General features: G+C 43.8%; 1 protein-coding gene and 1 pseudogene across 2 annotated transcripts in view; one reads left to right on the top strand and one right to left on the bottom strand.

The window, feature by feature from the left end:
• LOC126997953 (monocarboxylate transporter 2-like) overlaps nucleotides 1-23,893 on the bottom strand; it is a 36,816-nt gene extending 12,923 nt beyond the window's left edge. The window contains exon 1 of one of the 2 annotated variants that reach the window (XM_050859213.1): nucleotides 23,792-23,893. Coding sequence is in view for 1 of the 2 variants with exons in the window: in XM_050859212.1 (XP_050715169.1) it covers nucleotides 20,003-20,027 (25 nt within the window). In the remaining variant the exon portion in view is untranslated. Of the gene's footprint in view, nucleotides 1-20,002; nucleotides 20,069-23,791 lie in introns of those variants that run through there. The other variant, XM_050859212.1, reaches the window with a different exon arrangement.
• Nucleotides 5,255-10,223, top strand: LOC126997954 (uncharacterized; annotated as a pseudogene).
• Nucleotides 23,894-27,580: the final 3,687 nt, after the last annotated feature.

Raw genomic sequence — 27,580 nt, 5'->3', positions numbered from 1 at the left:
AAAATGGGGAAAAAAATTACGGTGTTAAAAAACGAAAACAAAAGGAAATATAGAAAAAGGGTGAAAACTGATCCAGGAGTAAAATGAAAATAAAAGGAAAATAAGAAAAAATGAAACGGTGCTGGGCTATCGTTGCAAATTAGGAGGCAGTGGCACTTTAAAACAAATGAATAATAAAATAAAGCCAATGTACGTATCTTCCGCCATATCCAAAACTCCCTCATTGTTTACTACAGGTAACTCTTGATTTACGCGAGTATTGCGTTCTTGGAGAGGTCGCGTAAATTAAAAACAATGTAAATCAAACAAGAGGTAGGTTTCTGTCGAAAAATAAATACCGTATTTTTCCGCGTATAGCGCACACCTTTTTCTCAAAAAAATGCCTGAAAGTTTAGCCCTGCGCCTTGTACGCCGAATGTACAAATTTTTAATGATTTTTTTCTTCTTTGGGGTGTTTTTAAGGGTCTGTTTTTTGTCTTATCCAATAACAACGGCAAACTTTCCTTTATCATTGTTTATAATCCTTCATAGTCCGTAGCTGTCTTATAATATGTTACCATAGAATACAGGGCGATCTAATAACTACTATACAAAACTGAAATCGATGGAGGATCGCCCATGCCTTGCTGTTATTCCGTTTTTCCGTCGGGCGCCATTTGTATGATCTTGATCTTGATGTCACAGGTGGCTTGATTGTATGACTAAGGAGCAGTACAAGCTACATAAAAATCATATTGGAAAAAAATATCCATGTGTTCATTATTAATTATTAATATTAGTGAGAATAGTGGGGTAAATATGATATCAGAAACTGTACATCATGAGTCTTGTACGAGGAGATATTTCGCGCAATACCAGCCAGGCCGCCATTTGCATTTTTTACAAATCACACAACCACACCCACACAACAAACAGCTGCATGCCGCGTGTCACCAGAAACGTGTGAATTGTGTCTTGCCTAGTTGTCTGTCATAACCTACGAGTGATGGTGGGAATAATATACTTATTCACTTCATTCAGTGGAGAGAGAGAGAGAGAGAGAGAGAGAGAGAGAGAGAGAGAGAGAGAGAGAGAGAGAGAGAGAGAGAGAGAGAGAGAGAGAGAGAAGAGAGAGAGAATATCCATATCACCGAGATATCCACTCAGGCACTCAGTCTCAGCCTCACTCGTGTGAGGAAGAAATGAGGGACACCATGAGTGGCTAGCTAGTATTGGTACCGGTACCGAGCAGTCTGGTACCGGTACTGTACCATATAGCTAGTACCGTTAGTACCGGTAACTGCCCACCCCTATTGTTGAGTAGCGTGGCAGCGTGGGTACTGTATTGTTGTTCAAGTGGCGCGCGGGAAGAACTGAGCTCTTCTGTGTGGCCGCGGCGCTAAGTGAGTCCAGTTGCGTGAGACATCTGGTGGCCACTCCATAAAATATCGCATATAAGTGGAAAAAACTTGTAAATAATTTTTTTTTTTGGATTTTGGACCCCGCGTTATTTAAAAAAACGCGTAAACCAAACTCGCGTAAATCGAGAGTTACCTGTATTGCAATTCTTAAAGGATAACCAAAACATGCCAGTCACCGCTGCTCTGTGTAATGAAAACTTGTCATATCAGAAGCAGACTCTGGTTACTGTGACAAACTGGCAACTAGGAGACTTTGCACGATTTGTCATTACATAATATCGTAGATATTGCCGGAGAGAGAGAGAGAGAGAGAGAGAGAGAGAGAGAGAGAGAGAGAGAGAGAGAGAGAGAGAGAGAGAGATTTACAGAGATTTACATAGAAAATCAGACCACACAGACCCCATGGTCCAGACCAGGTGGTCTTTCCTTAAACCTAAGTGATTTTACATTAATCAGAAAGCTCCAAAACGTTGCATTTCAACTCTAGTTGATATGAAGTTGAAGGAAGTGACGGTCGAGCTTGTTTTTGAAGGAGTCAATCGTGTTACACTGGACCACTGACGGTGGGAGCTTATTCCATTCTCGCACTACAACGTTGGTGAAGAAAAATTTGGTGCAGTCTGAATTTACTTGTCTACATTTGAGTTTTACGCCATTGTTCCTTGTATGTAAAGTGTCATCGATTATAAACAATGTGGATCTGTCTACATTCGTGAAACCATTAAGTATTTTAAAACATTTGATCAGTTTTCCTCGGAGGCGACGTTTTCAAGAGAAAACATGTTAAGGGTGGAAAGCCTTTCTTCGTAAGATTTGTTGCGCAAGGAAGGGATCATTTTTGTTGCCCGACGCTGAACACCTAATTTAGCAATGTCCTTTGCATGGTGGGGAGACCAAAACTGTACCGCATATTCCAAGTGGGGTCTGACTAAACTATTGTATAGTGGAAGTATTACATCTTTATTCTTGAATAAAATGTTTCTTTTAATGAAGCCCAACATTCTGTTCGCTTTATTTGCTGCATCGATGCATTGCTGTGAGAATTTGAGGTTTGACGCAATTTTGACCCCAAGTCCTTAACGCATTGAAAGCTTTTGATTTTAACGCCGCGCATTTCGTAATCGAACTTCTTATCCCTTGTTCCAACTTGAAGGACCTGGCACTTGTCTGCGTTAAAGGGGATCTCCCATCTATCAGACCAAGCTGAAATTTTGTGCAAATTCTCTTGGAGACTGCCTGTCTTCGTCAGTGTGAACCGAGTTACCAATCTTTGTGTCGTCTGCAAATTTACTAATGCGATTATTGAGTCCAACATCCACATCGTTGATGTAAATAATGAAGAGCACTGGGCCAAGACCCGAGACCTGAGGGACGCCACTAGTGACCGGCGCCCACTCTGAGTTAAATCCGTCAATCACCACTCTTTGTTGTCTGTTGCTCAAACATAAAGAGAGAGAGAGAGAGAGAGAGAGAGAGAGAGAGAGAGAGAGAGAGAGAGAGAGAGAGAGCCAGCGGCGGGCCGTTGCGCCCTCATCGACATATATGTATTCAATTGAAATATGAAAGATGTAAAAATAAAGAAAGAAAAAAAAGAGAGAGAGAGAGAGAGAGAGTGAGAGAGAGAGAGAGAGAGCCAGCGGCGGGACTTTGCGCGCTCATCGACATATATGTGTTCAATTGAAATATGAAAGATGTAAAAATAAAGAAAGAAAAAGAGAGAGAGAGAGAGAGAGAGAGAGAGAGAGAGAGAGAGAGAGAGAGAGAGAGAGAGAGAGAGAGAGAGAGAGAGAGAGAAAAAAAAAAAAAAACAAAGAGAGAGAGAGAGAGAGAGAGAGAGAGAGAGAGAGAGAGAGAGAGAGAGAGAGAGAGAGAGAGAGAGAGAGAGAGAGAGAGAGAGAGAGAGAGAGAGAGAGAGAGAGAGAGAGTGAGAGACAGAGCGCAAAGCAACTCCTGTTAATAATAAGTATGTATGTATGTATGTATGTATTGTTATATACAATAAATTACTGTAATTTGTTAAGGTTGTTTTAGTATACCTCAATAACAGTCATGGATAAGACGTTCCGCGAAGAGAGTCTGAACTTATTTAGACAGCCAGCACGAATTATTATTGCCGGATATACAAATTCTGGAAAAACGCATCTGTGCACTAAAATTGTTGAGAAGTATCATGAGGTGTTTAGTAGAATAATAATATGTGGTGTTACTTCACATCCACTGCAAAATAATGGCAGTATTAAAGACAAACTCGAGTTACACAAAGATATTATCGACCCCGCCGATGAAATCACTCCATATACAGACCCCCAGGCACACAGTCTTTTGATATTAGACGATAATTTTCTATCCTCAGCCAATTCTCTGGCGGTTGTAAACAGTTTTATCAAGGGAAGACATCAAAATCTTTCCGTTATATTTATCGTCCAAAATATTTTCTTCCAAGGGAAGTTCGCCAGAAGTATTGGCTTAAATACTTCCCACTATATTCTCATGAAAAACAGAGATATCCACCAGGTGCAGTGTTTAGGAAGACAGATCTTTGGACGAGAACGTGCAAAAGCTTTTGTGGAAATTTATAAAAATACTGTTCTGAAACAAACCCACGGTTATCTTCTATGTGACTTACCACCACACACACCTGAAGAACTACAGCTGCGTACCAATATCGTAAACGAGGGACTGTGTGAAAAAGTCTTCCTGTTATGAATACTACTGCCATATTGAAGGATATTTATCACGATGTTAATAACCCAGCCGGTTTAGGGGGAGTACGTCAGTTGTACAAGGAGGCGAGGAAACGTAAGAAGAACATAACATTGCGTGATGTCAAAGATTTTCTTCAGCAAAGTCGTACATACACACTCCATAAACCGACGAGAAAACGCTTCCCCCGTCGAAAAATTCTCGCCCCAAAACCCCGAGTCATCATGACATGTGACCTAGGAGACTTTTCCGCCCTCCAAAAATTTAATAGAGGTTTCAAATATATATTATTCTGTTTGGATGTCTTTAGCAGGTATTTACAAGTGGCACCTCTTACCAGTAAATCAGGACAAAGTACACTGTCTGCGTTACAGTCCATTTTAGAGACAGAAGAATCTAAAGGTACAAGTCGCCTCTTTACAGATTTAGGAACCGAATTTTATAACAGACGAGTGAAGGACTATTTATCGTCGAAACGCGTGTTGTTATACTCAAATTATTCACGCGAAACGAAAGCATCTCTGGCCGAGCGGGTTATCCGTACCATTAAAACCAAGATTTATAAGTATTTAACTTTACACAATACGCTAACGTACATTCATATCCTCCCGTCCCTGGTGAATGCATACAATCGCACACCCCATACCGGTTTAGGCTTGCAACAAACCCCGAAACAGGTACATGAAATACGTAACCTGTCTCATATCAAAGCACAGTTTAAACGCATGTATTTAAACCGTCCCACTATAAAGAATCGCGTCAGTTCTGATTTGACGGTGGGAGACATAGTACGTCTACAATCGGTCTCACGAACGCAGTTCAAATTTAATAAGGCTTACACCGTCAACAATACGGAGGAGTTATTTAAAATCACCCGTATTGATACATCCCAAACAGTTCCTACGTATTATTTAAAGGATTTGGAGGGCGAAGAAGTAAAAGGTGCATTTTACCGGGATGAACTCATTAAGTCTTCCTTACCGGAAACTTATCAAGTTGATATTCTGAAGACTAGGACTTATCGAGGAAAGAAACAATACAGGGTGCATTGGAGGGGTTATCCTAGTAAATTCGACAGTTGGATAGATGCTTCTGCTTTGCTAAGGTATGACGCAAGAACCCCTTATTCTGCAGCATAAAGACATGATTTTTCTACTCAGTCACTTATCCCCCAAACTGAGAAAGGATCTGATAAAAGGACTGAAAAAGAAGGAAATTGAATGCATATCTGAAATTTTCTCGAATTTTTTAAAAAAGCGACTGACGGATAAGACTAACGTAATAAACAAATTGAAGAAATTTAGGAAAGACATTCGTGCAGTGGCCTTAAAAAAGACTCCCGTCTTTAAAAAAAAAGCAATCTTACTCTCGCAAAGAGGGGGTAGTATTTTGATGACTCTTCTACCACTTGTTACGTCGGTGATTTCAGGTTTACTGCCAAAATGAAAGAATATTGCCTTGTTCCAGTGTCCATCGCTGAAAAATACATGTACAATACGAACGCTACCGCCCCCGCCGCCGTTTCTACCGCTCCCGCTCCCGCTGTCGTCACTACTCCATCCGTACCCCCGCGTCTAAGTCACAGATCTTCTTTACCTTCGCGTACAAATCCACCGCTAGACGACTTGATTCGTGTTGCGGTGAATCCCGCTTATCGGGAATATGGAGTATCGCTCATGAAGTTACTGGATGGAAAACCTAATATAGCCTGGGATGAAAAGGGTAATTTTTTACCGCCCTTTTCCGGTCTGAATATTATACATTTGATTAATAACCTGGGCAATCCCAAAGGTAAATTCTCGAGTGAGGAGCAGTCTTTGCTTTCCATGCTCTTTCGCCTCACTCAACTATCTCCTGATGCCATAAGAAATGTCAGACAAAGAAAAAAGCAACTCGTTGGTGGGTCATGGCTTGCTTACTAATCATATCGGAGATCTACATCGAATACACGACAATACCGGATTACTTACATCTGTCGGGGAGAAAAGATCGATAGGGAAACCTGATTGGATAACTACATCCGTCCGCGGATGAATGGCGACATCTGTTAACCCAGGCGATGGTTTGCAGCTGTCGAGAAATAAAACGATCGTCAGTACTGTTTCCACCACAGTCGCCATGGCACTCAAAACCGTTACTGGAAAGCTCTGCGATGCCGAGTTTGCCAGTCGTAGAAATGTTTTGGTTTACGCTGTAAATGCTATTGGCTGTGACGCGTTTGGTCTCATCAAGGACTTGCATCAAGTGTATCGTCATGAAAGTGTATATAGTCGCAGGAAGCGACTGTACAACCTTTCGAGATCGATGGTAAGCACCCGAGACGAGCCAGGGACCTTGATCGTGCAAGAACCATTGGGAACGGACAAATCTCCGACTCTTATCGCCTGTGTGACGCAGTTCGGTTGGGGAGCATCGATTGAGAACAACGTCAAGGCAATGCAGGCCGCTAACAAATCGCACGACTGGCACTACGTCGAAGGCCTGAAAGAAGACACCAAGATCAATCGCCGACATCATTTCAAGACCTGCATGAAAAAGTTAGTCACGCTGGCCATGGGACATAAGGACATGGAAAAAATTATTATTGCCGAAGGAATGGGATGCCGTGGAAAATTGGATGAGGAGTGGCGGGAATACTATCTGCCTGCAATAGAGACGCTCGCTACCAGACTGGAACCTTTTGGCATTCAAACTGTTCTTGTTTGTACACTCGAATAAAAGTACTCCGAATATTGTGTATATATGTCATCCTGTGTTAGTTTACGAATCAGTTACTAGCTAACCATGGCGGGAGATGAACATTATATATATTTGACTAATTTAGGGAACAGGGATATTTTTCCGGATAATAGACCCCATCAATTTGTAAATAGACTTAACCCTCCTTTACTCCTTGACCCAAATAAGGATTATGAAATAGCCATGGTGAACTGCTTGTATCCTAAAACGTTTTATAGTATACCCAAGCACGATTTTTCAGCCCGCATTGAAATTTATGCGAGTGCACACTTTCAACCGATCATACTTACTTATTGTATACCTTCGTTCCCCAGAGCAACATCTTGGCTGGTGATACCAGGTACATGATTCATGTTATCAATAGCGATCTGTCCCTTGCTCTTGCAAAGCTTCTCAAGAGTTACTATACACATTACTTTAAGGGTGAGGAATTCTTATTTAGCTATAATAAATTGTTACGGAGGACAGATCTAATTGTTCGCAAGGGTATCTGCACGAGTGATGATCACTTTTGTAAACTCAGTCTTAAATTCGGATTCCGAATGGCACAGTGTCTAGGATTTGCACATACCATGGATTATACTTTTTATGAGTCCGATGATCTCAATGTCAAGAATCTTACATACATACCCGCCCCCTTTCCCCCACGCCAAGACGGTGGGGTTGACTTCGCCTTGATCTATGCCGATTGCGTAACCCCCACGATGTATGGCGGGCAAATGGTAAATCTATTAGATGCAGTTACCATGGAAGCTGCTGGAGGTAGAGACTTTCGCCAGCTCGTATATAAGTCTCTTAATAAGACCTTCATAGATTCGATTTCCGTCAGAGTGCTCGATCAAAGGGGTAAAAGTATAACCTACGGGCGAGGAAAAACCATGACCCTTTTATTGCATATTCGCCCTAAATAAGAAATAAATACGACACTTTTCGTGAAGATGGGTTATTCATTCACAGACAGTCATGAGGAGTACTTTCATTCCTCCGGGACGTCATGATTTCGATGCTCTCTTTTTAGAGAGTCATGCAAGGGGTGGTGGGTTAGAGGATATTAGGATATTTCTCCCGCCTCCCGTTCAGCGAGGTAGAAGAGGAGGTGGAATTTTTAATATACTGAGCGGTTTGGCTAAAAAAGCCATCCCTTTTCTCATGAGAAATGTCGCCCCCGAAGCCGTGCGTATGGGGAAAGACGTATTAGGCGATGTGTTAGATGGACGGAATATCCGTCACTCGTTAAAAACCAGAGGTGTGTCGGCTCTGAAAGGCGTTGGACAAAGACTTGCCCGAGGGGGAGGTAAGGGCGTCCGCAAGCGTCAAAGACGAGTCCAAGGTGGGCGCGTCCGTAAGCGTAAGAAAACAAGCAAAAGAAAGACGAAACGACGGTCACGTAAAACATGTTATAAAAGTGACATATTCAACATGAAAACGTTAGTTTAACGTGGAAGATGGCGGAATACGGACTTGACGTACAGGGGGGTGGGACGACCACCTCTCTGCGTCAGTACGCAGCCGCCGTAAGCGAAGGGTTTCCTCGAGTGACGCGTGTGAGACCAGTAGAAAGTTCTATTGCATCTCGAAACAAACTCGATATTTTACCCGTTAATCTTGACGGTTCTAATAATGAGATTAATGATAGTTATATTGAATTTAGGATTCCAGGCGTTCCTGGACAATTTCTGGATCTCAGTACACTCTCGATAGACATGAAGACGCGCGTGACCAAGGTGGACGGGTCGAAGCTTGGTGATACGGATCATGTGGTTTTTGCTAACGGCTTTAGTAATACCCTTTTTAAAAATTGTACTTGCTACCTCAACGAACAGATGGTAGAATCCAACGCCCTCTTTAATTATCATGCCTTTGTTAAAATGATAACGTCGATCCCCCAAGAAAAGTTAGATTCGATTGGACGTAGTTCCTTCTTTTTCCGTGATGATCAGAGTGAAAAAGGTATAGTGAACACGTATAGTGACGAGTACTTTACAGGAGCCAATAAACAAGAAAAGGAAATGATTGCCAACATAAAAGCACACGGTCTTAGTATGACAGCACCTTTGCTGTTAGATATTGCGAGTCTAGACGCGTATCTCCTCGACAGCACAGATGTGAGAATCAGGTTGTAATTAGCAAGCAAGTCGTGGATTCTAAACACATCTCAGGATGGAGATCTCTTTAAATTTGCGCTCGAATCAGTAAAACTATGGGTCGATCGCGTCGTGCCGCACGCATCAGCGTTATCGTCACTCAATACTTCACTCGCGTCGAAATCCTTGCAGTATACATACAATCGAACCCTGTATAAAACATATGTCTTAGGAATCAATCAAACGAGTTTGCTGGCCGAATTGCCGTTTGCACAAATCATTCCACAGAATCTGATAATGGTTATGGTTGACATGGATAACATGTCTGGTTCTTACAACAAGAACGGTCTTTATTTCACTCACGCGGATCTCAATCACGCTCATATCACCATTAATGGGTCAACGGCTTATAATATTCATGCTCAGTTTCCCCATCATGTCTCTCGACTCTTTTATTCGACGCTAGAAGGACTTGGCTTGGAAACAACTAACAATCTTACTCTCCCGGCTTTTGCAGCGGGTCGAACCTTATGCGCTTTTAATTTCGTCACAGAAGACGTGGAAAATGGGATTCCCCTCGATAAAAATGGAAACATGCGTATCTCTTTAACTTTTAATAAAGGACACAACAGAAATCTCGTCATTATATTCTTCGCCGACACGACAGGCATAATTGAAATTGACGCGCATCGTCAAGTAACGTGTCAGGTTCGCGCGTAAAATAAAATGAATGCACTGGAAATCGAACGAGGTTTAGCGGGTGTACTGGGGGATAAGATTATTTTTTTAGGTTGTCATCCTGAAAGTCATGTCGGTAAGCTGCTTGAACATGCAAAGCAGCAGCTAAAACCCATTGTCTTTATTCTGAACACTCTGAAGGGGGGAGAAGTCATGGGTCACTGGATCGCTATATACATTCATTATGAAACTCAAACACTCGGTTACTTTGACACTTATAACTTAGATCCAAGGTTGTATTCACTGTCATTACATCACTTTATACAAGTACATCCGTATATGACGGTGTATAGATTAGCATATAGATTACAGGGTCTGCAATCCCTTGTGTGTGGCATTTACACGATGTACTTTTGCTATCTCCTCAGTCATCACCCCCTTAAACGTGTCATGTATTCCCTCCATGCAACCTTTAAGAAAGGACAGCATTTCTATAATGATAAACTTATCACGCGATTGGGATACAAACTCTTTCCATTACCACAATGTGAAACAACATTCTGCTTACTTAGTAACGCAAGGCATTGTCGACGAGAGATTTGCAACGTTATCATGTAAAGCATGGTGACATGCTAAAGAGAGGGGTAGACGCGGGAGAACACCTGGAGGTATGCTAGAGGAACAGCTGCTATCGCAACACTTGCGTGTATGGGTTGCCAATTGGTTTCCATACTGATGCATATATCTCTGTTGAAAAAGAAACGAGTTGCATCCATCTAAATTGCGTGTGTTTGTATGTTATTACTAAGACGTGTTTTTTTTGCGTGGTTAAATAAAAATTATAAAATGATTCTGGTTTATTTCTGTATCCTCGTTACTTGTTAAGTATAGCATCTCAGCATTTTTTATTTATTTATTTATTTATTTATTTTTTTTTTTTTTATGTCGTTGCCTGTTGCACCGGTAGGCATCTTCCTGGTGTGTCCTGATGGTCGACCCAAGGCTTCTTCCAGGTGGAACCTGATGGTCGCTGCATCCCGTTCTGACGCAGGCGAGTGTTTATAGTAGCACCATCTTGCATTGGTTCTTGATTCGCTTGGACGGCTTGATGGATAGTATTCAGAACACCATGTGGGTAGTTTTAAGCCCCTCGACGGTGACTGAAAAATCCGAGTGGTAGCCTGGGGATTCGAACCCGCGTCGTCCACCACGCGGCGAATGTGAACCCAGTACGCTACCAGTTCGGTCACCGCATACCCTACACCCTACACCATGGCTACTCAACTGGCGGCCCGCGGTCCGAATCTGGACCTTCTGAGTGTTGTGGTTGGACCCCAGGCTCCAAGGAGTAGAAAAAATATAAGTAAATAACATGAAGGTACTGGCAATGGATTCTTGCAAGTGTATCTCCTCAACTGACTGTAGGCCCCACAATCAGTCGAAGAAATGCACTTGGAAGAATCCATCGCCAGGACCTTCATGTTGTTTAATTATATTTTTTTACTCGTGGAGCCAGTCAATATTTATCCGGACCTCTGCATACATTTGAATTTTTCTAACCGGACCTTTGCTTATAATAGTTGAGTAGCCCTGCCCTACACGCTCCCTCTAAGACAGAACGAGGCATGGCGCAGCCCATGTCTCGACGCTCCCGGACTCGTCACCTCCCACCAACCACACCATAGCACATCCCTCGCTCCCTCCCCATAGCCTGTCACTGCCGATCCCTCTCTGTCCCGCCCCACGCTCCCTTGCCCCGCCAAATCAAGCCGCTATGGCATAGGATACTACGGATGTCTTTCCGCCCCCGCCCCACGCTCCCTTGCCCCGCCAAATCAAGCCGCTATGGCATAGGATACTACGGATGTCTTTCCGCCTCCGCCCCACGCTCCCTTGCCCCGCCAAATCAAGCCGGTATGGCAGGCGCCACTACGGCTGTTTTTTCCGCCCCGCCCCACGCCCCCTTGCCCCGCCAAAACAAGCCGGTATGGCAATATTATAACTACTATAACAGGCTCGGCAGCCCTCCTCGATCCTCGCATCCTCAGCGTCATATAGTATTACCTTACCTCCTCAATGTAATTCGATACTATTAACGAGAGGTTTATTTGAGAAGTCATGAACACGCTTAATATAATGTGTGTGTGTGTGTGTGTGTGTGTGTGTGTGTGTGTGTGTGTGTGTGTGTGTACCACTCTGAACCCACGTAACATCGTCTACAAAGGCACGTGTCGTATCTTCGGGTCATTATCGCCTAATTGACCGCTATTATTGAGCTGACAATTTGCAACACTTCTCGTAACCATTTGCAGTCTTTCTTCCTCTATCTGTCTCCTCCTTTTCCTTCAATTATTATTGTTGTTATTATTATTATTATTATTATTATTATTATTATTATTATTATTATTATTATTATTATTGTAGTTGTTGTTATTTTCATTATTAATGTTTTTTTCTTTATTCTTTTCCTTGTCTATTCCTCTTTTCTTAATTTACCCTCTTTTTTTAAATTTTAACATTTTTTCTTTCCTTCCTTCCTTCCTTCCTATATTTCTTCCTTCTTCCTTGCTATCTTACCTTTTCTTCTGTTCACATGTCTGTTACGCATCACGCAAAATGAATAAGTCAATTAATTTACGTTCATTGATTAGAGAATAGGATTTATTTTTTACAATGTACCTCACGCAGGGTTCCCACTCTTATGAAAAACTTCCCTGATTTTTCCCTGATGAATTTTTATTTTTCCAGGATAACTATTTCGACCTATTTCCTGGTTTGTCATCTTTATTACACGGTAAAGATAATGTCAGTAACGGATTCATATGGTGCCCACTTTCAAAAGAGCTAACTTTGTAGAAATCCTACAAAAACTAACAGAAATTCACCTGTCAGACGACGGCAATGTAGAGGACACCTGGCTAAGCTTTAAAAATCACTTACTCAGCAGAACACATTTGTCCCCTTGTGCGAGAAGCGAATTAACACTAATAAAAGCCCACCATGGTGTAATAGCGAAATTAAACAATCAGTCAATGAGAGAAAATTGTTCTACAGGTTAAAGAAAGAACAAAGCACGCCCGAAAATATTAGACTTTATAATGATGCCAGGCGATGAGTAAGAAGTTTAGTATGTCAGGCAAAGCGTAGATATGAAGAAAATATTGCAGCCAACTGTAAAAATAATCCGAAATCTTTCTTCAGTTACATAAACAACAGAAAGGCGATCAAAAGTGGTATTGGACCTTTAACAAACAGCGACGGTTCACTAGTGACTGACAGCCAACATATTGCAAACCTCTTAAACAATTACTTTTCCTCGGTGTTTAATACTAACAGTCTTCCTCCCACTACCACCAACACCAGTACTATTGTAAATCTCGAGCATGCATTGCCTAATTTTGAAATAACAACCGATGAAGTTCTTAAAGCTCTCCATTCACTTAAAACAAATAAAAGTCCCGGACCCGACAAAGTATATCCTATACTGCTTAAAGAAACAAAGAACGAAATACTCTGTGTGGATGGCGGGCGTTGGTCGGGAGTGTTACCGCCGCGAGGATTTTAATGTTTTTTTTTTCATACTTGTGTCAGCTTATTTTAACGTACATTCCTTCACGATATAATTTAACTATAATTGTGAAACCCCTTACCCATCCCAAAACGTAAGGGAAACTCAATAATAAGTATAGCATTTTTTTAGCAACACTGTAAAATACGTATGCCACGTTTCTTTGTATGCTCACAAGTATCTTATCCATAATAAGTTAACTGTTCTTCCATACGTTATAATACTAAGATTAAATGTGTATGCATATTTGCTGATCACATTTGCCATGGTTTTACTTAAATTAGAACATTTTTACATCGCGGGCTGGGAGACACGCGGCAGACTGTACAAGGGATCCCGTACGCTTACTCCGCCCACAACCGCATGTTTAGTGTGGTTATTTTTAATTTTTTTTATAGTGCCATAATTTTGAACCTACAGGACATTTAAACTTGACTGTGCTAAGGTTTGAAAAGTCTGGTGGCTGGAGGTTGTGGCTGTACTTATTTATATGCCTGCCTCAGAAACCATAAATGAAGGTGTTACGGAAGCTAATCTAGTTCCTGACCCTGTCACATGGGCAAGCTGCAGTGGAAGGATGTTTCTCTGTCAAGGATGACCTCCTGGTACCAAAACTTAAGACTCAGTCATTGGTGGCACAGAGAATAATATTTGATACCATCGCTCTTTTAGGAGTTTCCATTGCTGACTTTGAGGTTATAGGCTGCCCGGTCTACTGCAGCCATGCAATTGTGCTCATTCAATCCTCCGATCACAATCTTATTTCTGCATCCTGTCCTATCGCTCCTGTACACCCTCTGGACCCACCGAAGAGGCGATGCTTCTGGCATTTTGCTTCAGCTCGGTGGGACGACCTGAGGATGTACTTTTCCGATTTCCCGTGGAATGATTATTGCTTCCAGGATAGAGACCCCTCTGTGTGTGCTCAGCGCATCACAGAGGTGATTGTCTCTGGAATGGAGGCATACATTCCTCGTTCTTTCTCTACTCCTCACGCTAAAAAGCCTTGGTTTAATCACGCTTGTTCTCGTGCTGTCAATGATAGAGAGGTAGCTCACAAAAGATACCAGAGCCTTCAAACTAATGCTAATTATGAACTTTACATTTCTGCCCGAAATCGTGCCAAATCTATTCTCCGACTAACCAAAAATTCTTTCATTAATAGAAAATGTCAAAACCTTGCTTTCTCTAACTCTTCCCGTGACTTCTGGCATCTAGCCAAAAACATCTCCTCCAACTTCACTTCTTCATCTTTCCCTCCACTCCTCAGTCCTGACGGCAACACTGCCGTCTCATCTATCTCAAAGGCTGAACTCTTCTCTCAATCTTTTTCTAAAAACTCAACTCTGGACGATTCTGGGCATATTCCTCCTACTCATCCCCCCTCTGACTCCTTTATGCCTGTTATAAAGATTCTTCAAAATGATGTTTTCTATGCCGTCTCTGGCCTCAATCCTCAGAAGGCTTATGGACCTGATGGAGTGCCTCCTATTGTCCTTAAAAACTGTGCCTCCGTGCTGTCACCCTGCCTGGTCAAACTCTTTCGCCTCTGCCTGTCAACATCTACCTTTCCTTCTTGCTGGAAGTATGCCTTCATACAGCCTGTACCTAAGAAGGGTGACCGCTCCAATCCCTCAAACTACCGTCCTATTGCTTTACTTTCTTGTCTATCTAAAGCTTTTGAATCAATCCTTAACCGGAAGATTCAAAAGCACCTTTCCACTTCTGACCTTGTATCTGATCGCCAGTATGGGTTCCGCAAGGGGCGTTCTACTGGTGATCTCCTAGCCTTCTTAACTGACTCTTGGTCATCCTCTCTTAGCCGTTTCGGTGAAACTTTTGCTATTGCGCTGGACATATCAAAAGCTTTTGATAGGGTCTGGCACAAATCTTTGCTTTCTAAACTACCCTCCTACGGTTTCTATCCTTCTCTCTGTACCTTTATCTCCAGTTTCCTTTCTGACCGTTCTATTTCTGCCGTGGTAGACGGTCACTGTTCTTCCCCTAAATCTATTAATAGTGGTGTCCCACAGGGTTCTGTCCTATCTCCCACTCTTTTTCTGTTGTTCATTGATGATCTTCTTTCCAAAACGAACTGTCCTATCCATTCCTACGCCGATGATTCCACTCTGCATTATTCAACTTCTTTTAATAGAAGACCCACCCTTCAGGAACTTAACGACTCAAGGCTGGAGGCTGCAGAACGCTTAGCCTCAGACCTTACTATTATTTCCGATTGGGGCAAGAAGAACCTGGTGTCCTTCAACGCCTCAAAAACACAGTTTCTCCACCTATCCACTCGACACAATCTTCCAAACAACTATCCCTATTCTTTGACAACACCCAGCTATCACCTTCCTCAACACTAAACATCCTCGGTCTATCCTTAACTCAAAATCTCAACTGGAAACTTCATATCTCATCTCTTACTAAATCAGCTTCCTCGAGGCTGGGCGTTCTGTACCGTCTCCGCCAGTTCTTCTCCCCTGCACAGTTGCTGTCCATATACAGGGCCTTGTCCGCCCTCGTATGGAGTATGCATCTCATGTGGGGGCTCTCTCACACAGCTCTTCTGGACAGAGTGGAGGCAAAGGCTCTTCGTCTCATCAGCTCTCCTCCTCATACTGATAGTCTTCTACCTCTTAAATTCCGCCGCAATGTTGCCTCTCTTTCTATCTTCTATCGATATTTCCACGCTGACTGCTCTTCTGAACTTGCTAACTGCATGCCTCCCCTCCCGCGGCCCTGCACTCGACTTTCTACTCATGCTCATCCCTATACTGTCCAAACCCCTTATGCAAGAGTTAACCAGCATCTTCACTCTTTCATCCCTCACGCTGGTAAACTCTGGAACAATCTTCCTTCATCTGTATTTCCTCCTGCCTACGACTTGAACTCTTTCAAGAGGAGGGTATCAGGACACCTCTCCTCCCGAAACTGACCTATCTTTCGGCCACCTCTTTGGATTCTTTTTAGGAGCAGCGAGTAGCAGGCTTTTTTTTTATTAATGTTTACTTTTTTGTGCCCTTGAGCTGTCTCCTTTGCTGTAAAAAAAAAAAAAAAAAAAAAAAATGGCCAGCCTGCATGCACAAACGAAGAGCTGGAGAACCAAAACAACCTCCAAAAGAGGGGTGCAGAAGAAAGTGATCTGTGTGATGCAAAGAAGAAACTCAAGATGGAGCAATGTCATTAATCGCTGAGCAAGGAAGCTACCAAAAAGTTTCTGGAAGCCTAACACAAAGGCAGCTTTTCACTTCTGGCAAAGTCACTTGCCTTGAGGCATAAAGCCAACCAAAAGGAAGGTGACATCAACAAGCAGAAAGCTTTTGTCAGTATATTGACTGACCCTCTACAAAAGGTGTAACGAGAGAGATAATATATGTCCATTTTTATATGTACCAAGTAATTTATCGACATTCAAGACCAACACCAACACTGCTACACACATAACCAGCAGTGACAGTAGTCCAGCGAAATACATAGCATTGTGCAGCACCTTCACCCCAGTGTATAGGTGCAATGGGTTGTTTTTTGACAGGGTTATCTCTGTAATATTGGCTTGCCTACGCAAGCCAATATTACATGGGCAGTACAGTATGTACCGTACATGAAAACACTGCCACACACACACATACACACACACACACACACAAACACACACACTAACACTTGCACATACCAACATGGTATCAATATGCCATACCCAGAAAATTTTCCAGTTTATTTTTTTATGTCCATCCTGATGACTCGGACTCGGTGATGGCTAAACTTTAAAAATCACTTACTCAGCAGAACACATTTGTCCCCTTGTGCGAGAAGCGAATTAACACTAATAAAAGCCCACCATGGTGTAATAGCGAAATTAAACAATCAGTCAATGAGAGAAAATTGTTCTACAGGTTAAAGAAAGAACAAAGCACGCCCGAAAATATTAGACTTTATAATGATGCCAGGCGACGAGTAAAAAGTTTAGTATGTCAGGCAAAGCGTAGATATGAAGAAAATATTGCAGCCAACTGTAAAAATAATCCGAAATCTTTCTTCAGTTACATAAACAACAGAAAGGCGATCAAAAGTGGTATTGGACCTTTAACAAACAGCGACAGTTCACTAGTGACTGACAGCCAACACATTGCAAACCTCTTAAACAATTACTTTTCCTCGGTGTTTAATACTAACAGTCTTCCTCCCACTACCACCAACACCAGTACTATTGTAAATCTCGAGCATGCATTGCCTAATTTTGAAATAACAACCGATGAAGTCCTTAAAGCTCTCCATTCACTTAAAACAATAAAAGTCCCGGACCCGACAAAGTATATCCTATACTGCTTAAAGAAACAAAGAACGAAATACTCTCCTCCCTCACAACCGTATTCAATATGTCCTTGCGACAAGGCATCGTCCCTTCGGATTGGAATAAGGCTAACGTGACACCGATTTTTAAGAAAAGAGACAAAAAAATACCAGGTAACTACCGACCCATTAGTCTAACTTCAATTGTAGGTAAGCTACTTGAGAGCATAATTAAAGACAAAATTGTGAGTTACCTCAAAAGCCACTCATTAATTGGGGATTCACAACATGGCTTCCGTAACAAAAGATCCTGCCTGTCAAACCTATTGACCTTTTATAACGACCTCTTCTCAGTTTATGACGTAACCAAATCACTGGACGTAGTCTATCTTGATTTCCAGAAAGCGTTTGATAAAGTCCCACTTCATAAATTACTTTATAAATTAAAGCAAATAGGTATTGACGGTCAAGTAAACCAATGGATCACGAATTGGTTGAGCAACAGACAACAAAGAGTGATGATTGATGGATTTAACTCAGAGTGGGCGCCGGTCACTAGCGGCGTTCCTCAGGGCTCGGTTCTTGGGCCAGTGCTTTTTATTATTGACATCAACGCTGTGGATGTTGGACTCAATAATCGCGTTAGTAAATTTGCAGACGACACAAAGATTGGTAACTCGGTTCTCACTGACGAAGACAGGCAAAGCCTCCAAGAGGATTTGCACAAAATTTCAGCTTGGTCGGATAAACGGGGGATGCCCTTTAACGTAGACAAGTGCCAGGTACTTCAAGTTGGAACAAAAAATAAGAAGTTCGATTACGAAATGCGCGGCGTAAAACCCACAAGTGTTCAATGCGTTAAGGACCTGGGGGTCAAAATCGCGCCAAACCTCAAATTCTCACATCAATGCATCAATGCAGCAAATAAAGTGAACAGAATGTTGGGCTTCATTAAAAGAAACTTTTTATTCAAGAACAAAGATGTAATACTTCCGCTCTACAATAGTTTAGTCAGACCCCACTTGGAATATGCGGTACAGTTTTGGTCTCCCCACCATGCAAAGGACATTGCTAAATTAGAAGGTGTTCAGCGTCGGGCAACAAAAATGATCCCTTCCTTGTGCAACAAATTCTGCGCAGAATTTGTTGCTGAGAAAAGATCTGACAATGTGTTGTGTGTGTGTGCGTAGCCTCAGTTCTTTGCCCAGTGCTCTTCATTATTTACATCAACGACGTGGATGTTGGACTCAATAACCGCATTAGTAAATTTGCAGACGACACAAAGATTGGTAACTCGGTTCTCACTGACGAAGACAGGCAAAGCCTTCAAGAGGATTTGCACAAAATTTCAGCTTGGTCGGATAGATGGGAGATGCCCTTTAACGTAGACAAGTGCCAGGTCCTTCAAGTTGGTACGAGGAATAAGAAGTTTGATTACGAAATGCGCGGCGTTAAACTCAAAAGCGTTCAATGCGTCAAGGACTTGGGGGTCAAAATCGCGTCAAACCTCAAATTCTCACAGCAATGCATCGATGCAGCAAATAAAGCGAACAGAATGTTGGGCTTCATTAAAGAAACTTTTATTTAAGAATAAAGATGTAATACTCCCGCTCTACAACAGTTTAGTCAGACCCCACTTGGAATATGCGGTACAGTTTTGGTCTCCCCACCATGCAAAGGATATTGCTAAATTAGAAGGTGTTCAGCGTCGGGCAACGAAAATTATCCCTTCCTTGCGCAACAAATCCTACGAAGAAAGGCTTTCTACCCTTAACATGTTCTCTCTTGAGAAACGTCGCCTCCGAGGAAAACTGATCGAATGTTTTAAAATACTTAATGGTTTCATGAATGTAGACAGATCAACATTGTTTATGATCGATGACACTTTGCGCACGAGGAACAATGGCGTAAAACTCAGATGTAGAGAAGTAAATTCAGACTGCACTAAATTTTTCTTCACCAACGTTGTAGTGCGAGAATGGAATAAGCTCCCATCATCAGTGGTCCAGTGTAACACGATTGACTCCTTCAAAAATAAGCTCGACCGTCACTTCCTTCAACTTAATATCAACTAGAGTAGAGATGCAACGTTTTGGAGTCTTCTGATTAATGTAAAATCACTTAGGTTTAAGGACAGACCACCAAGTCTGGACCATGGGGTCTGTGTGGTCTGATTTTCTATGTAAATCTATGTATATCTCTCTCTCTCTCTCTCTCTCTCTCTCTCTCTCTCTCTCTCTCTCTCTCTCTCTCTCTCTCTCTCTCTCTCTCTCTCTCTCTCTCTCTCTCTCTCTCTCTCTCTCTCTCTCTCTCTCTCTCTCTCTCTCTCTCTCTCTCTCTCTCTCTCTCTCTCTCTCTAAGTTAACTATTTTCTGCAGGGATGGGTATACACAAACACCAAAAATATAATCGTAGACATGAAAACGTAGCAAATTGGTAAGAGATAGGTATATAGATAGATAGATACAGAGAGAGAGAGAGAGAGAGAGAGATTTTCACAAACAAATTTCAACCCCCGTATATCTCTCTCTTACCGCGGCGTGCAGGGGCTGGCGGCATCCCGAAGTGTTCAACTGAGGCACTGCATGTGAGCTACTGAGCTGAAGACTGAGGTGGTGGTGGCCTTGCATCGGTCACTGCCAGAGTTACTAAATAGTTTCTGATACTTGGTTTTAGTTTAGTTTCATTTTAATATTATAAGTTTTTTTGTTTGTTTTGAAATTGGTAGATTATTATTATTATTATTATTATTATTATTATTATTATTATTATTATTATTATTATTATTATTATTATTACTATTATGTAATTATGACGTTAGTTTTTTTTAATTCTTTTTGGCTTATATTAATTTCGTTATCTGTTATTTTGTTTTGTTTGTGTAGGTTTATTTAAATTTCTTTGCCTCGTACATTTGTCTTTGTACTCTTCACTGCTCCTCTCTGAATTGCTTCATGTGTGGGAAATTCTCTCTCTCTCTCTCTCTCTCTCTCTCTCTCTCTCTCTCTCTCTCTCTCTCTCTCTCTCTCTCTCTCTCTCTCTCTCTCTCTCTCTCTCTCTCTCTCTCTCTCTCTCTCTCTCTCTCTCTCTCTCTCTCTCTCTCTCTCTCTCTCTGTACGACACGAAAATTGGCAATGCGGTTCTTACAGAATGTAACTGGCGGTGCCTACAAGAAGATTTGCGTAAAATATCAGATTGACCAGTAAAATGAATACCTTTTAATATAAACAAGTGCCAGATTCTGCAGGTTGGATCTAGAAATATAAAGGACTATGAAATGTGCTGCGTTGAAATTAAAAGCGTTCACTCGGTCAAAGATCTTGGCGTCACAGTCGTGTCTAACCTCAAGTTTTCCCAGCAGTGCAACGAGTCCGTTAAAAAAGCAAACAGGGTGATGGGTTTGATTAAGAAATTTTTTTCATTCAAGAATAAAAATGTGATACTACCTGTGTGTAATAGTTTCGTCAGACCTCATTTGGAGTATGCCGTGCAGTTTTGGTCTCCCCACCATGCGAAAGACATTGCTAAATTAGAAGGTGTTTAGCGTAGACCAACCAAGATGATTCCTTCATTACGAAACAAACCCTACGAGGAAAGGCTGTCACATCCAGGATCCAAAGAAAAGACGGGTCAGCCAGCACGCAGGTCTGGGCGGCGCTTAGTGACGTCAGCATATCCCTGCCTGGGTATGAGCCGACCTGGTCCAATTCAGTTTTCCCTCTGTCGCCTAGGTGAGTGGACGAGGTTCCTTGTGCGCCGACAATGCCTAGCACGTGCGCTGTGTTGTGGTGTTCAAATGATAGACGCAAAACGCAGGGAACTGGAATACGCTACTTTTATTTTCCAAAAGATAACGAGCGGCAAAAACAATGGATTCGTGCTTGTGATAGACCGGACGATTTAAATGTGAAAAGTTGTCTTGTGTGCTCTAAGCATTTTAGAGAAGAGGATTACAGTATGCAGTACAAGTTACTTGGCCATTATCAGGGCCCAAGACACCGCACGCTGCTGAAGGAGACGGCCGTTCCATCACTTTTTCTTTCTCCAGGTAAGCATGCATTTTAAAATATTTTCAGTATATTACTAACGGTTTTAGGGGCCGTGTTCCCCTGTTTTTCGCAAATAAATCTTTAACAAAGCGACGGACAAGGAAGTTATTTTGGCAGTGGATGCTTGAGATCCCGACTTAATGGGCAAAAATATGATTTGTTGTCATATATGGATAATGAAGCACTTATAAGAGTAAATTTAGGGTAAACTTGGCTAAAAGTTAAAGACACTGTGAGCGAGGCTAGCCCCACCCCGCTCATCTTCTCGTGTTATCTATCACCCTTTAGGTGGTAACATGCCATAAACGACAAAGGTGTTGTTGGGTATTTGGTCGGGGATGATTGTGTGAGGAAGGAAAGGTTGGGTATGGGGGAGGTTGGCGAACCAACAAGGGATGAAACCAGAAACTACTGCTTGCTTACATACATGCAGCATGTATACTACCAATAGCCACATTTTCCATGTAAAGGATAAGTAATTTCCTCCGAGTAAAACTGTTTCTCCCCAACTGATAGTCCATACAGGAACATCCATATTTACAGTAGATTAAATATTGCTACAGTGTGTGTGTGTGTTTGTGTGTGTGTGTGTGTGTGTGTGTGTGTGTGTGTGTGAAGTAGTAAGAAATAATTGCTGGTTGGATGGATGATTACTCATACATCAGAGCTAAACGTCACATCGACGTCACGAGATGAGCGAGGCGGGGCTAGCCGGGTAGCCTCTCTCACAGTGTCTTTAATTTTTAGCCAAGTTTACCCTAAATTGTTATAGTAGGATATCAATGTATTATTATTATTTAATATCACCACGGATTAGGCATACAATTGTCAATGGAAAAACCCCACGACAGATAGATCACGCCACCTTATAGGAATGTCGTCCGTCAGTGTTTACCGTCTCAGTTTTGTATACTTAGCACTCCGATGGTGCGTGGAGGTCACCTTGACATACGTGACCAATTGTAACCATTATTTTCCAACCTGTAACTCGCCACTCCTTCACGAGAGTCCGACTGACACACAACGACAGTCGCTCTCGCTCCGTCGCTTCTTGTACATAAAGGCTACGAATATAATTCGCCTTAAGGAAGCTGAAGTCTTAATCAACACCCTTTAAACGCCCCCCGACAAGCCCGTTACATTTGGTTGGCAGCGGTCACCCCGCGCCTGTGCCTTCGCTACCTCGTTCTCCTCCAAGCCACGAGAACTCACCAACAAAACTCCGGGGACAGGCGTACAAGGGAAGAAGGAGTCAACGCACCTGCCGTCCGCGGCAACGCACCAGCCGTCCGCGGCAACGCACCTGCCGTCCGCGGCAACGCACCAGCCGTCCGCGGCATCTCACAAGGCGCCCACCTACGTGCAACTCACAAGGCGCCAGCTACAAGCATCTCACAAGGCGCCCACCTACGTGCAACTCACAAGGCGCCAGCTACAAGCATCTCACACGGCGCCCACCTACGTGCAACTCACAAGGCGCCAGCTACGAGCATCTCACAAGTCGCCACCTACGTGCAACTCACAAGGCGCCAGCTACAAACATCTCACAAGTCGCCACCTACGTGCAACTCACAAGGCGCCAGCTCCAAGCATCTCACAAGTCGCCACCTACGTGCAACTCACAAGGCGCCAGCTACAAGCATCTCACAAGTCGCCACCTACGTGCAACTCACAAGGCGCCAGCTACAAGCATCTCCCAAGTCGCCACCTACGTGCAACTCACAAGGCGCCAGCTACAAGCATCTCACAAGTCGCCACCTACGTGCAACTCACAAGGCGCCAGCTACAAGCATCTCCCAAGTCGCCACCTACGTGCACCTCACAAGGCGCCAGCTACAAGCATCTCCCAAGTCGCCACCTACGTGCAACTCACAAGGCGCCAGCTACAAGCATCTCCCAAGTCGCCACCTACGTGCAACTCACATGGCGCCAGCTACAAGCATCTCACAAGTCGCCACCTACGTGCAACTCACACGGCGCCAGCTACAAGCATCTCACAAGTCGCCACCTACGTGCAACTCACAAGGCGCCATCTACAAGCCTCGAGCACACCAGCTATAAGCAACTCTACAGGCGTCCAGCCTACAAGCCTCGAGCACACCAGCTACAAGCCTACAGGCTCTACAGCCTACAAGCCTCGAGCACACCAGCTTCAAGCAACTCTACAGGCGTCAAGCCTACAAGCCCCAAGCACACCCACAGGCCTACGCAGCCGATAGCGAGGGCCACAATCTACCAGCCGCTCCCCCGCTTCAAGCCAGCACTGCTACGTACCCTGCAAGCCACTCCACGATACGGCAGAGGTATTCACACCTGCAACGAGGAGGCACGCCCCGCTGACCTTGGGACACCCCGCATGCCCCTCGCTCCGCAGCTGGCGGCACCACCGCCGCTGCCGGGAGCATCGGCCCAAACCTCTTCCGACAAACAGTCAGCAAGGGTACCCGCGGACATCTCCCGGTGACTGCAAGCTGTTCCCACTACCGTTTCTTGCAAGGCGTCTTCTCAAGAGGTTACACACCCAAGTCGTCTTGTCTGCCACCGCCGCCCATCTCTTACTATAACAAGGACGACGCGGCCATCATACGTCTGGCGGCAGTGTACCAGCTCCCAGCCGCGCACCGCGGCCGCTCATTTTGCTGGGTCAGCAGTTTTTCAACCTCCATTGCGAGTCCTCCGATGTCAGCCCATCCCTCACCTCTCACCGCCGCTGTGGCCGCGGCCGAGGTTTCCTGACGCGCCTACAACGACTGCACGTCACCCAGGGCATCACAGGCCGTCGCCCTCTCCACTACATCTGCTGATTAATCTTGGTATTTGTGGATATTCCATTCTTGTCCAAATTTGCCGACTCGGCTCATTTTCATTATTATCCGTGCAGAGGCACGATTTTTTTTTATTTCTGTGTTCCTAACACTGTTCTTCAGTCATAATTGTGAGAGTAACGTTCATTCGCATACGATATTGATTCTTTCTTATTGTTTGCTAGCGAGTCTATTGAGTATAGTGTGAGTTCCCTGATCAAATTTAATCTTCATCAGTGTGCCCTCCGTTTTCTTTTCACCGCTCGAGGAAAACGTGAGCTTCAATAGTATACTCATAACATACCACTTTCTTTATATAGTTATTCTTTCTATATATACCCATATCATTAGGGCATTCCATTATAGCCTTAACTTCTATTACGTCTAAACAGGCACCTTGCTATCCATTCTTTCTTGCCTTTTTAGGGTTTCAACGCAAACTATTCATTCATACACGTTCCGTTTATTGGTTCATATTTACAGCTATCAACATATGCTCCTATTTTGTAAATGATTTACACCATAGTATGAACAAAGACACTCTCGCTAAACTCGGCGACACCTTTAACCAGTTGGCTCGTCCTTCAAGTGAAGAGGGACTGGAACACGATACCACAACCGGTGAATTTACTAAGGTAATCTTATGTTCAGGCACTCATTATTTATCAATTACAGGCCGCAGAATTCGTTCACCCCCGGGTTCGTCTGCATACTTACAACCCACTCATGGTTCAAGGACACCCTCACCAGCATCCCCTCGCACCAGCCGCAGTCTTGCAGGCTCAAAGTAAGGTCTCTCTCACCTGTAGTTTTTGCAAGCAATCAGGACATTCTGAACATTCTTGCTTCGCGAAACGTAGGGAATCAACACCTTCAAGACAGGACTCAGATAGGAGGTCAGGAGGTTACAGGGGCGGGCATCATTCATCACACAGGAACCCTAGGCCAAACCATCAGCGGAAGGCTGCCTTTTGCCATATCCACGGGAGTTGTTTTCATGATTCAGACAGTTGTTCTGCAATACAAAAGGCCAAGGAGGAACAGAAGTACAAGTCCTCAGCGGACAGTAAACCACACTCCTCTTCTCAGAATAAAAAGACATGACTTCGTGACAGCCCCGAGGCGTACATCCAAGTGTCCCTTAAGGAAAATACTAATTGGGAGCAACTTGACTCCGTCATTGCCGCCTTGGGACGGACAAGCATAATTGCCCTCCCTTGCAAGGTGGGCAACACTTCACTCACCTTAGCGGTTGACACAGGTGCCACAGTCAATGTCATATCCGACTCCGCTTACAGGTCACTGACACGACAAGCGAGTGGGGAAAATTGGCCGCTCCAAGAGAACGACCTGAATGTGATAGGCGTGACGGGCACCACTTTGGGTATCCTTGGGCGAGTACCACTAACAGTCAGCTTACATGAAAAAGTATGTCCTTTTCGGGATTTCTTTTATGTCTCTAGCAGGTTTGCTTTACCTGTAGATGGGATCTTAGGATTAAACGCCATGAAAGACCTGCACATCGCCATAAACCCTGTAAGCAACGCGATCGTGTATCAAGGCCGACGCATACAGGGGATGGTCAATCCATCGCCTCTGTCAACTGTAATCTCACCCTCAGTGGTGGAAAATGACCAACCCACCACAGACTCAGGGGCTGCCACCGCCCAAGTGTCCCCTCTTACGGTCAAACCACACGAAACCATTGCAGACTTGTGGCGGACAGTAACGGCAGTCGTAGAAGGTCCTCATATAGTTCCGGATCGTGCTGCAAAACTTGTTAAAATCCGTTTGCCTAACGCCCCTCCGGCGGGCAGTGATGTGTGTATCGACGGAGTTCCTCACGTACACCGCGTGACGGTGGAGGTAACTCTTGCAACAGTCAAGGAGGGAGGTTTTGCAGAGGCATTGGTAATAAACACGTCTGGATCCCCTGTATCCTTAAAACACGGTGTTCGATTATGCCAGTGTCTAGTGTATGGGAGAAATGTCGCCCCGGAACCAGCTGAATACCCTTCAGCCCAAGTCTCAGGCATAACCTCGGCGTGTCAGGCTTCTCCCGAACAAGACACAGCTAATTTAGAGGCATTCTTAAAAGTTGCACACTATTCCGAAATTAAGCCAACCTTAGTCCAGCTTCTGGAACATTATCGGGGGGCGCTTGCTCTACCAGGCGAGCCGCTTGGAGTTACGCAGTGTGCTGAACACCACATTAAGTTAAAACCCAATACAAGTCCTGTGTATATCAATGCGTACAAGCTCCCCCACAGTCAGAGGGAGGTGGTGCAACAACTTATCTCTGAAATGTTAGAACAAGGTGTCATCAAAGAATCGAATTCCCCGTGGAATTCGCCCTTGTTCCTGGTTCCAAAGAAAGACGGCTCTTATCGTCCTGTGATTGATTTCCGGCGTGTGAACACCGCGACCGTGGGTGATCATTTTCCGCTTCCCGTTCTTAGAGATCTTCTGATGTGTCTCGGTAAAGGAAATAAAGTCTTTACGAGTCTTGATCTGGTCAGTGGCTACTGGCAACTGCCCATGGCCCCCGAGTCACGTGAAATAACCTCTTTCAGCACGCCTCATGGCCACTATGAGTGGACAAGAATGCCGTTCGGGCTCAAAGGAGCTCCCTTGACCTTCCAAAGGACAATGAACAGTATTTTTGGTGACTTGCTGGGCAACTCTGTCTATGTGTATTTAGACGACATCATCATAGCAAGTAAAGACGTGCATGCACACATGGAAACACTAAAAGCAGTCCTACACAGACTTCAAGAGGTCGGATTAAAGCTCAAAATCACCAAATGTGAATTTTTAAAGCCTCGGATCAAGTTCTTGGGGCATGTCGTGGACGAATTCGGCATCCATACAGTGGACGACAAAATAAAGGCTATTGCCGAGTTCCCTCAGCCAACGTCTGCGGACAAGGTACGGTCTTTCTTGGGTGTCGCAGGTTATTACAGGCCTTTCATTAAGGACTTCGCAGCTCGCGCGAGTCCCCTAACCCATCTTTTAAAGAAAGACGTACCATTTCAGTGGCTCCCAGCTCAACAAACGAGTTTTGAGGATTTAAAGAAAGCGCTTCCACGGGCTCCGGTCCTTGTCTTTCCGGATTTCAAGGACCCCTTTCAGCTTTGTACCGACGCTTCGGCTAGTGGAGTAGGAGCCGCGCTGATGCAAACAGATATGTCCGGCAAAAAGCATGTGGTAGCGTTCGCCAGTCGAGTACTTACAGCTCCGGAAAAGAACTATTCTGTTA

The sequence above is a fragment of the Eriocheir sinensis genome, chromosome 13 (assembly GCF_024679095.1).
Source record: "Eriocheir sinensis breed Jianghai 21 chromosome 13, ASM2467909v1, whole genome shotgun sequence".
NCBI lineage: Eukaryota > Metazoa > Arthropoda > Malacostraca > Decapoda > Varunidae > Eriocheir > Eriocheir sinensis.
The sequence above is the reverse complement of the archived record's forward strand: the minus strand, read 5'-3'. Positions and strand labels throughout refer to the sequence as shown.